The sequence below is a fragment of the Aythya ferina genome (assembly GCF_964211825.1).
Source record: "Aythya ferina genome assembly, chromosome: 1".
NCBI lineage: Eukaryota > Metazoa > Chordata > Aves > Anseriformes > Anatidae > Aythya > Aythya ferina.
In genome coordinates, this window is record NC_140296.1 from 138,237,683 (window position 1) to 138,249,446 (window position 11,764).

The 11,764-nt window shown below is 46.0% G+C and overlaps 1 protein-coding gene across 2 annotated transcripts in view; it reads right to left on the minus strand.

Moving 5' to 3' along the window:
* The window catches only part of PDE3A (phosphodiesterase 3A), a 270,354-nt gene extending 258,932 nt beyond the window's left edge, over positions 1–11,422 (minus strand). Inside the window, exon 1 of one of the 2 annotated variants that reach the window (XM_084510599.1) lies at positions 8,757–11,422. In XM_084510599.1, the coding sequence (XP_084366725.1) occupies positions 8,757–9,608 (852 nt within the window). In that variant the 5' untranslated portion in view covers positions 9,609–11,422. The remainder of the gene's footprint in view (positions 1–8,756) is intronic. The other variant, XM_084510598.1, reaches the window with a different exon arrangement.
* Positions 11,423–11,764: the final 342 nt, after the last annotated feature.

The window sequence follows — 11,764 nt, forward strand, 5'->3', positions numbered from 1 at the left end:
TGTTATCCCAATGACGTTATCACCACCACAGTGCAGACAGCCTATCACTGCTCTTCAGCTGCCTGATATTCCCATTTCAATGTAAATATGGGGTATCAATTTTTGCTGGGAATCTATATTTGTATGTAACATAGGTTACAAAACATACTAACGTTCTGCTTATACTCCATGACATTAAACACAAACTTTGGCTTATTTAAAACTGTATAAAAAGAACAAGTATGAGAGGCTAGCAGAAGTATCTGTTCTTCAGGGTGAGGAAAAAATAGCTATTGCTGGTGCCATGGCTGCAACTCCAGCGTACAGAGATGTATCAAGGTATCAGCAACCTGCTGGAACTCTAAAGTGCAATAATTTGTTCATAACCTTTGACATTCAAACACTCAAGTCTTTCCCCATCTGGATTTCATTTCACAAGCAAGCTTATGAACAAATATAAACAAATATCAGGGAGAAGGATGCTGCTCAAAATAAGCAATGTTCAGATTTAAAGATGAGTAAATTGTTCCCCTACAATATTAACATTTAAACATGGAAAAACCGAGTCTGACTGGTTATTCTAAGAAACAGGTTTAGTTAAAGCAGAAAAAAAAAAAAGCAACAAAAAAAATCAACAACAGAAATCCACCATCCATCAGTGACTTGATCCTCAAAACACAGCAAATGATACAGCTTTCCAGCTGACATCAATATATTAATATTTTTCACAGTTCTTAATCAGGCTGAGATATTTCTAAAAGAACAAGCCACTCTATGAGGCACAGTTACTTTTTAAACTGTCACCAGCATCTGTCTCAGGAGTTAACAACCATTAGCAAGCATCCTGAATATGCCAGAAAAGCATCACTCCTTGAGAATTAGGCACACAAGAGTCCCATAAAAATGTAGCAATGCAGACTATAATTTTAAAAATCAAACCAAAACATAAATTATATCTATAAAACAAAACCAACTAAAACAGACTATGGAAATAAGTCACGTTTCACCAACAGATTGGGGCATTAGACAAAGAGACCTCAACCACAGTCAGAGCTATTTCTGTTGTGGAAGTTCCATATTTTTCCAGACTTGCATTTGTCATGAGACAAGAGGATGAAAAAGTAAAAGGGTGTTTAACTATACTGATGCTCGTACACATTTTTTCCCTCATTGCTTTCAGTATTTAATCATATTAAAAATGGGAACACAGTCATGCGACAACAGATCCTGGTCAGAGGCTCATACAGAACATCTCAGATAAAACACTAAATGCACTAAAGCATTCCGCAACAGAGTAACTAATAATTCTTTTAATTGCTAGTTTCAGATTAATAATAATAATATAATTCTCAACCTGCTTGACATAAGAAACCTGTAAATAATAAATACAAATGCCTAGTGATTTAAGAAATAGGTTCATTCATACCCTGCAACACACGTTCCACAACGTTGCGTGTATTGCTATCACACCCATCCAGACTTCTTTCTAGCAGTTAAAACTAAAGATTTTTTCCCAAAAAAAATCCTTTTAAGAAAATGCCATTCCATACTCTTCTGGCAGACCTGTCCTTACTCGTCTTTCCATCTTGTTAGATGGTTTGGGCTATCCATGGACCCCCAACTATTCACTTCGGCTAAAGAAAACCCAGCAAAACTCTTCCACCCAGGACTTCACTAAGCTCACGTCGCTGTAACACTGGCACACAAACACACCTAGGATATTCAATGACCAACACTGCCTGCTGACAGTCTTCTTTCTCACAGCTTCCAAAATCAGCAACATAATTTCACCAGCTAGACTCGAGTTACCAATACTTTTCCTGCAGGATGTCTCAGCTTTTGTTCAGCAGCACCCATAGTGGCATTCAGAAACCACCCTTGTGCAACAGTACGGAAGGACCAGCCTAGCACTTCTGTCCCATCAGCAGGTTCTGCTGGTTTGTTCTTTGCATGTCATTTCCCATTTTATTTATAATCTTATGTACAAATAAAGAATTATGTACATAAAGCAAGACATAAAGCAATGATGAGTTAGTCTATTTTTCCAGATTCTCGATGACTCTTGAGGCAGCTACTTTGTACTGAGATTTGCAACCACTCTCATGACTTGTAAAGGGCTTTCAGAGGCCAAAAAATGCCTCCTAATTCTACATTTTTGTTGTTAGACCAGTGAGAGAAGCACAACCTTCCCTTACAGCAGCCGGTTTGGCTTGCCCCCACCTCGCCAAGCCGACAAGGGTCGGGGCAGTCAGTCCACCTGTCAGTCCTCAGCCACCCGAGCAACCGCAGACCTGATGAACAGGAGCAAAAGGGCACGAAAAGCAAATAATAATAATAATAAAAAAGAAAAAGCAACTATATTTGCGCGGATACGTAGGAAAACGTTTAAAAAAAAAATAAAAATTTCGATTAAGTACCACGGACAGATTTTGGTTTTTGTGTTTTTAGCTCCTCGGGCAGCCGCTGGGCAGAGCAGGGGCTCGTGTGCCCTCTAGGGGTGCAGCCCGGCAGGGCAGGGGGGTGAGCCTGCGGCGTGGCAAAAAGCGGCGAGAACCAGCAGCAGCATACGTCGGCACCCAAAGAGTTTTGCTCTTTGAGAAAAGGAAAAGACTGTAAGGCGTATAGCGGTTCTTCCTCTTACCATCCCGTTTAGTCTCCCCAATAAGGCTCAAAAGCCAATACTCCCCCACGTTTAAATTGGGGCAGATATAGCATTTTCATTTATTTACCCCAATTTTTCTCACTACAGAGAAAAATTGGGGTAAATAAATGAAATGCATTTATTTGATGCATTTCATTCAGATGCAGAGAACTCCTGATGTTACTACTGTTCTCATAGCAGGACTTAGAGCAAACCAAGTTAAAAAATAAAAATAAAAAATGAAAAGCTAGTCCAAAGTAGAGGTGTTTATTTCTGAATGACACCCCAACTAACACAGAAGAAACTTTGAGGAAATGAGTTAGTAATTCATCAAGAAGCTTTTTCAAAACCAAACAGAAAAGAAAGCATCCAAAGAAAAACTCAACTTCCACTTTGCTATCTGATTTGTAACATTTATTTCCTTATCTGTTAAGTGGTATGCTACAAGCTGTACATCTTTACTTAGATTATCTAGGTAAATCATATCAACTAGCTCAAAGCAGCTTCAATTTCAGCAGTCTTCTTTTATCCTAATACCATTTAAAATGCAGCTGGCTTACCCCTATTTCAAGCCCTGCTGTTTGCAGGCATCAGAACCTAGCAACCTTCCTAGTTACAGGGTGAGATTTGTGTATGTGTTTACATATATATGTACATGCATACATACACACACATATAAATTATCCTTTAACAGAAAAAAGTGCAAGTGATATTCCTCCAAGTTACAAGATATATCTATGTCACCCTTTCTTGAAAAACAAACAAAAAAAACACAGTTGGAACACAAGCACAGTAACAGCAGATCAGAACAAATTCACATAAATGTCACAGTTAAGGTCCAAAACATCATGTGTCACTGTTTTTCCCCTCCACCCCCCAAGAGGCTTCTCAAAACACATTTCATACACAGGGTCACTGTTTGGGCTGTTTATTTAATTAACATGACAACCCAGCACACACAGGATTTCTTTCAGTTCCACAGCTTTGCATTTTCACACTTCACTCAGAAAGAGCAGAAAGTCACTACCATATTTTACTTTTTTTTTTTTTTTTTTGCCAATATGCCATAATATCCCTTTCTTGATTTACATTAGTTTAGAATCTATTTTTGCCAATAACAGGAGTTTCATCAGCAGTTTTAAACTTTTTGTGGGGTTGAAAGAGAAAAAAAATATGTAGGTAGAACTGATTTGAGTAAATAAAACCATGAAACAAACAAACAAACAAAAACATTACATCTGGAATCCTTGCATGAATTTTCCTGGAGCCTTATTTGAATATTTCACACAGTTGTGTTACAGCAAGTCACTGGGTGACATAACTAATTACTATTAGTCAGTTTCTGGTGACCTAAATGGTACCGCCAGTAAATCTTATCAGAGTAATTACAGCTCAATAATGCTTATTAGAAGAAGGTATATTCTAATATGCTCCATGTCTAATCAGCAACATATTATGAAATTTAGTGTCTAGATTTAATCTACTATCTCCTCTCCAAAATTTGAAAAAATCTTTGTTGCATTTGGACCTCTTCTATTATCAAACCAAAGAACAGCATACATAATACTAAAAATTGGTTATAATTGTACATTTTACTTTTTTTTTTTTTTTTTTTTTAAAAAAAAGGACAGAATGCTAGAGAGCCAGGAAAGAGGGGAGGGAAGCAATGTATTCCTGGCACTTACAATGTTCTCACTGTCAAACAATTAAAAAAAACAGATAAAGCCTCAATTTTCCCTTGGAAAAAAAGAAAAAATAAAACACCACCAACAAATACATTTATTTTTCTCATCGATTTCACAGATCTTATCACTGAAGTCATATCTTTGACCACATAAACTGTTACAGTATTTTCTTCTCAGCTCCGCAGACCAGCCACGATGACAGTCTCGGCTCACAGCTTTCCCATGCAGCAGTGGGAGACCGGCAAAGCCACCACTCAGAGTCCCACTAACTGAGGTCACACCAAGCAAGACTCCTCCAGCTGCCACTGAAGGAAGACAGAGGAGTCTGGGACTAAAGTTGCTCACCTGAAAAAAAAATTACTTGCTGAAAGAAGAAACAGGAAAGGAAAGATGTGGCACAGATGCCACGGAGCAGTGGCAGCACAAAACAGCTACAAGCACCAAACCAGTTAAAAATAAGTGACAGACGCTCAGATGCCCATCCCTAATCTCCCATCAGTAGGGAAAGAGCATAGACAAGCAACAAAGGAAGATGGGTAGAAAACCTCTCTGCCCCAGGAGCCATAGACAAGCTGGGAGTTTACATGCTGGCCTTGCAGCTGGAAACATCAGACCTACGTCCTGGTGCAGGGCAAAGGGTCAGGGCAAGACTCAGCACCCTGCCAGTGCCTCCTGGTTAAAAGGGCTGCGTCACCAAGGGGGTTGCAGGCTGGTCTGGGAACTGGAAAGTACTTCAAACCTTGATGCATGCTCTACCTGTGACAATCTTCTGACCACAGCAAAAAATACCTACAAAGATATTTTTGATAAATAATTTGAACTACTGGAAACAGCTGCTCTAGTTTGTTTAACACACACTTCTAACGAATCCAAATTAGCTGAAAGCCCCATCTTCTTCCAGACAAAACAAAGAATAAGAGAAGCTTAAAAGCAAAATTAAGAGTCTTCTGCACAGTTTAAGTTGTCTGGCTACTCTGTCCTGGCCACAGCAAAATTGTTGCTTTAGACCGTTGGACACATTGAATACATGCATGTTTATACCTACAGAGATTGGAGGCATAAGCTCTAGAATACGTGGGCCATATATTTTTTTAATAGCAAACACCAAGTCACAGAACACTTTTCCAACCCTCCCACCACAATCTTCTTCACCCCAGATATTTAGGAAAAGCTATAAAAAGTTTGCAAAAACATGAGGAAGAAACTCGAACAGTATCGCCCTGGTGGTACTTATGCATTTACATGGCGAAAAAAATTGCTCATTCATTCATTCATTGTCTGTCTCATCCACCCATTCACAATTTCTCTCTGCAGTCATCTTCAAAACTGGGTGAGTGAGCCCTTAAGGAGCTGAGCATCCTCAGCTGGCATTGATGAAATCACAGGAAGACAGCACTCAGCTGTAAGCAGGATCAGGCTGCTACAAAGCACACATTTCTCAATGAGAAATGCATACAAGCCAAACTGGAAGCTTTTAATCCTAAAATTTGCTGAAGCTGAAAGAAAAAAAAAAAATAAATCAGACCTCCAATACAGAATTAAAACAAAACTGGTAAAGAACACTTTTAGCAGCAAAATAAGGTTATATCTGCATGTGTGTGTTTGGTTGTGGTAGTTTATTTTATGAAACTTTTGCTTTTTAAATTCTTTTTGGGATTGATAAGAAATGAAGATGAGATGTTTCCACAGAAAGAATAATTTATAGTGACAAAGACATTTTCAGCTATTCCTAACAGTAGCTTAAACATCAGTTTTCTATTCTTTTAATTTTAGCTATTTCACCTATTTGTGGCGTTACTTTGCAATTCCTGGTATTGCTCTTTATACCACAAGGCCAAATAAATTTGTATTTGTATTCTAGCAGGGAAAATTTTAGATTATAACTGAGATATGTGTGACTAAAAGAATAAAAAATTAAAATAATAATAATAAAAAACTAACTTTTGCAGGCTCTTGTATTTATACAAGCAGTCAGATAGGGACGGAACCACACTCTGGAAGAATAAAACCTTAACTAAGTGCTCAGGAATAGGAAAGATTACACGAGAGGCAGTGGGAAACACCTCTAGAACTCCTGAAGTTACTCAGCAGCAACTGAAAGCATGTATTTCAAAGCAATAAAGTAGATCCATTTCCTGATGCAAGTTATTGGCAGCTCTCGGGCATACTCAGAAACTATCTTTCGGACCAGAAGCAGTCAGGGTATGTTTTTTAAAAACAGGGGGGTGAGGGAAGGCCTGGTTCTGTTTATAAAGCCCTCATCTCTATTTTTAACAAGTTATATTTAAAAACTGTCCAAAAGAGAAACATTTACCTATGGTTTCTTTAAGTCTACAGGGAGGTGATTTCTTGCTACAAACACAAACTTTGTTTGTTGCAGTTTACGAGAGTCCCATGTCTCCCAGAATTTCTTCAAGATTCTTACAGAGCTTTGTGTCAGGATCTCTGTTTTTCTGTGGTGCTACAATTTATTTAAAAGGACAGCTTTTAGGGAGGGAAGTTCACATACGTACAGCCACAATGTACTTAAAAATAAAAGACAAAAAGTCTCCACAAACTTGAAAGTAGTCATCCATCTCTAATCACACAGTGACGCAAGTGATACCAGATCTCGCTATTGATTAATACCGAGTGAGAACAAAAGAAAGAGAAATTTGCCAAAATCCTGGAGTGGGTAAACTTACCAGTTGCCTGCTCGCAGCAGTCCATCTCCACAGCTTCGAAGCCGAAGCTGCTTGGGACAAATCTGACTAGTGTCCCTATGGGAAATACAAGCTGGGGTGGGGGGGAAGAGATCTACCCTGTTATCCATCACCAGAATAACATCCCAGTCTATATGGATGATCTGAATTCCCTCCACAAGAAGGGGGAAGGATGTAACCGTAAACTAGTGAGCCCTATCTCTGAACGATTACGTTTAGACATGTTAACTGGAAAACTGCTTTTGCTTAAAGTGAGAGAGCAACTGGAAATATGTTTAAAACACTACAAGTGATTATTGTAAGAAACCACCAGAAACATCTAGCATCATGAAGTATAAATACTTTTAATTTCTTGCCTTAGATATTGTATTTACAAATTATTCTTACACCCTCCTCTCTCTCTGAATTCATAGTAAAACAAAGTCAGAACTGAGTCAGCCTCCTATTTTTTCACACTGTATTTGCCTGGACACTGTGGTAAATATTTAGTTTATCTAAACAAAAATGTTAAATAAATAAGTACATTTGTTGTAAAATAAGCCTCAAGTATATAAGGTTGTCAGGCCCTCTTCTAGCAAATGTCATAACCAACCACAAAGGGATGTAATCAAACCATTTCCAGAAACAAACTAGCCACCCACACCAGATGGTTAGATGCCATTACTTCAAAAATACTTAGCTGCTTATCCAGCAAGTGACCTGAAAGAAAACCTTTGGTGTGGGGCAATGCGCTTCAGTCAACCACAGCTCCCAGTCATTCGCAATACTAATTGAAAAGGAAAGCTTAATACCATTTGCCACTTGTTTTCCCCCAGGTTTCCCTCTCCACCATGAAGCGAGGGTAGCACGGGCTTTCAATGCGCCCAGCTGCGCTCGACCCACCGAACAACTCTTTTGGGGGGTGACCTTAAACCTCCAAAAAATGAGAAAGTGCTTCGAGCACAGAGCTAAGCCCATCTCGTGTCTGTGGCAGGACTCTCTATAGCCACGCTATTCTTTTTTTTTTTTTTTTTTTTTTTTTTTGAGATGCGCTTTTAAAAAGCTGCGTGGCTGGTAACTAAGTTTTCGCTAATCCGTTGCAATCACGACCTCTTAAAATAAAGCAAGTTGTGATAAAACGCGTGGACCTCGGCTCGGTTCCCACAATAGCCGAGCGGGAGCTATTAATTCCAGGCACAGGAACAATCCCGGGAGGCAAAGTGCAAAGATGAGCACCGCACGGCTGCGGGCCGGTCTCAGAGGACATGCTATCGCCCTGATAAGGGACTTCTACCACCGAGGACTAGCTGCTGGGCTCCCCCGAACGCACACCTTCAAAGTTTCATCGGGCCAAGTTGCCTTTGCAGAAAACTGCAGGTTTTAAGGAGCGGGGCTTGCCGGTGATGCTGCGAAAGCTCTCTGCTGTGCCGGGAGGGCAAGTTCCCACCAGGCAGGCGGGTACCACCCGCCTCAACTTTCTGCCAGGGTTCCAAAATAACAGCAATATTAAAAGCGAGCCCTGCCGATGGCTGTATAACAAGAACAATCCCGAGCTCTCTCCCCACCGCCGGCACCAGGGACAAGCCAGTCTGGGTCCGGGGCGCACCCGCTTCCCCCCCGTCCCTGTCCCTGTCCCGGAGCGGCCACCGGGCACTCTGCGCACCGCTGCGAGAAGCCGGCGCCCTGCTCGCCCCCCGAGGGGGCTGCAGCCGGAAGGGCACGCCGGGACCACGCTTCTTCCCCCCTGCGGTCCCTCGACCCCTGCCCTACCTGCTCGCGGGGGATGCAGGGCAGCGAGGTCCGCCGGTGGCTCTTGCTGCCGCCCGACATCTCGGCGGAGATCATGGAGCTGGACCGCCGCCGACGCCTGAGCACCGGGGCTTCGTCCGCGACCGGGGGGGCGGCGGGAGGCTCCGCCAGCGGGGCGGCCCGCCGGGGGGGCCAGAGCCGGTCGGCGTAGCCGGCCAGGAGGATGCCGAGCAGCCCCAGCAGGTAGGCCAGGTAGGGCCGCCAGGACGCCGGGACCCTATCCAAGGCGACGAGGGACGTGGTCCTGGCCGCGCTAGTCACGGCGATCATCAGGACGCCCTGCCTCGGCTTCAGCACCAGCCATGTCACGGCGGCCAGGCAGCTCAGCACCACCCCCGCGGCGGCCAGAGAGCGCAAGCGATCCTCCCCCGCCGCCAGCGCCGTCTGCGCCGCCGCTTCCCCCCCGCAGCAGGCGGCTAGCAGCAGCGCCGCCGCCCGCGGCCGCACGCCGCCGCGCAGCAGGTAGCGGCCAGCAGCGAAGAAAGCCCCCGCCAGGCCCAGGGGCACGGCGCCGGGGGGCAGCCAGCCCCTCAAAAAAAACCAGCCTCGCGGCCCCGCGCCCCCCTCCACCGCCAGCTGCCGGCCGCGCTCCCCCCTCGCCGCCAGGGCCAGCAGCAGCAGCAGCAGCGCCCAGAGGCAGCCGGCGCGCAGGGCCGAGCAAAGTTGCCGGCGGCTCCTGGTCTCCCCCGGCAGAGGCTCGGGCCTCGCCGCCCCGCCGCCGCTTCCCCCCCGCGGGGTGCCGGGCGGCCCCCGCTGCCGCCCCGCCGCCGACAAGCGCCCGCCGGAGAATGCCCCGGCGCCGCTGGAGGCCATGGCCTCGACGGGCCGCCCCACCCGGCCTCCCGCCCCGGGGGCTTTTCCCGGCTGGGGTGGGAGCGAGCCCCCGGTGGTGGTCAGCGCCGGCCCGCGGGGGGCAAGCGGCGGGCCGGGGGCGCTCCGCGCCGCAGCGCCGTCATTTGCCGGGGGACCCCCCTGAGCCTCCTCCCCGAGCCTTGCATGAAGGGCCGGGGGGCGCCTCGCCTCCTCCGCGACCACCTCGGACTGCAGGGGTGCGGCAAAGTTAAAGGAAAAAAAAAAAAAAAAAAAAAAAAAAAAAAAAAAACAAAGAGAAACGGGAGAGACGCGGGGAGATCCTAAGCGGTGTAAGGAAGAGGGCGGGGGTTTGCGGGGGGTGGCAGCTGTACCAACTCCGAAGTGCTGCTTTATTTCTAGGCCATCGGATGCCCCTCGGGCGCTCCCGGCGAGCAGGGGCGGCGCTGCCCGCAGAAGGGTCCCCGCCCGGCCCGCGGGGTCCCGGCCGTGCCCGCTGCGGACGGCGGGGAAGAGCAAAGGCCGAAAAGGCCGAACAGTGGCAGATGCAAGGCCAGCGGAGCCGGGGCAGCAGTTGCGGAGTCCTGCCGGGATAGCCGCAGGAGGCACCCGGAGGGAGGCTGCTGAGAGGGGGAGAGGGAAAGAGGAAGAGAGCGAGAACGTCTTTCCCTTATGAACGCTGCCGGGATAACCCCTGAGTTTCGCACGGAAAACTCAAGTGATGCAAGGCCCTCTCCCCTCCCCGGGAGAGAAGACAGCCGAAAGCCCAGAAGCGAGCCCAGACCCGCTCGAAACAACGAGGGGCGCCGGGGGGCGGCGGAGGCTCTAATTGCGCAGGAGGCTGCCGGGGAAGATGGGGTCGCCGCCGGCGGAGCGGCCGGACCGGCTCTTGGTGAAGGAGGCTCCGTGTGCCAGGGATGGGGCCGGGGCCGGGGCTCGCCCCGCGCCTCCCCCCGCTGCCGCCCCGCAGGAGCCCGCGGTGCCACCTGGGCGGCAGAGCGCCCCGCCACCAGCCAAGGCATAAATCTGCCTGTCAGGGAGGGGGCAATTACGAGGCCGTAAAAAAGTCAGGAAGATGAATGCTCGCGAATGATGATCGCTGTTTTTGTTGTCGTTTTCGTGGGAAGCCCGGACTGAAATCCCAAAGGCAGCGCTCGCAGCGCTCCTCCGAATCGTTGCGAGCCCCGAGGCTGTGGTTCCCTCCAAACGCCAGCTTCCTCCCTCCCTTCAACTTACCTCTGCCTCACGGCTCCTCCGGGAGGCTTTGCCCAGGGCCGGGGGCGCCTCCCTGGGCTGCCTGAAAGGGCCATGGGAGAGATGGCCCCAGGTGCAGGCTGCGAGCCCCCGCACCATCCTCGTTAAAGACCCAGGTGCCAGCAAAGGGCGCGAAGCAATGTATTTAGCACATAATAACGTAAACCACAGAGAAATATAATCACCAGCTGTGAAGTTATGGAACATTAAGAGCCAGGAAGCGAACAGATTAGAAAACAGCATCTCTCAGCTAACTTCCCCCTTGAACATACACGAACCACTAATTTGAGACAGATTTATAGCCTTTGCTTATTTATTGGTGTACTTATCTGGGTATCATGCCTATCGTTCAGGATGTGCCTCTGAAATGGTAGCATTAGTGAAAAGTTTGGGATTTTTACTGGAAATGGGTCATAAAAACTGAGTATGATTTTAAATAATAGTCTTCCAACCTATTATGGGATATGGATTTATTAGTCATTTTTATATTTGAAGCTAGATTTGAAAACAACATAGATATTGTTAGCAAAGTTTGGCTCTGAGGAATGGAAAGCTGCTTTTTTTTTTTTTTTTTTTTTTTTTTTTAAAGGCTAAGGGTCCAGATTAAGAACAGCTGGAAAGGTTTACAGTTTATTCTGGTGAGACAGCAATCAGGAGGTTGTCACATACACCTAGAAAAATATAACTGGGTTCCATCTTCCCAAATCAACATCCCAGAGGCAGAATCGGGGCCTAGGCAGTAGTAATGATAAGACTCCTAACATTTTTTTCAACATTTTATAAATAAAATGCATCTCTTGGATATGTTTAACTCTGCACCAAAACAGTGCACACAGATATTACAATACTGGATGACAACACATGCCAACAGTTGCAGTTCAGATATATCAAACATTTGACCTCGT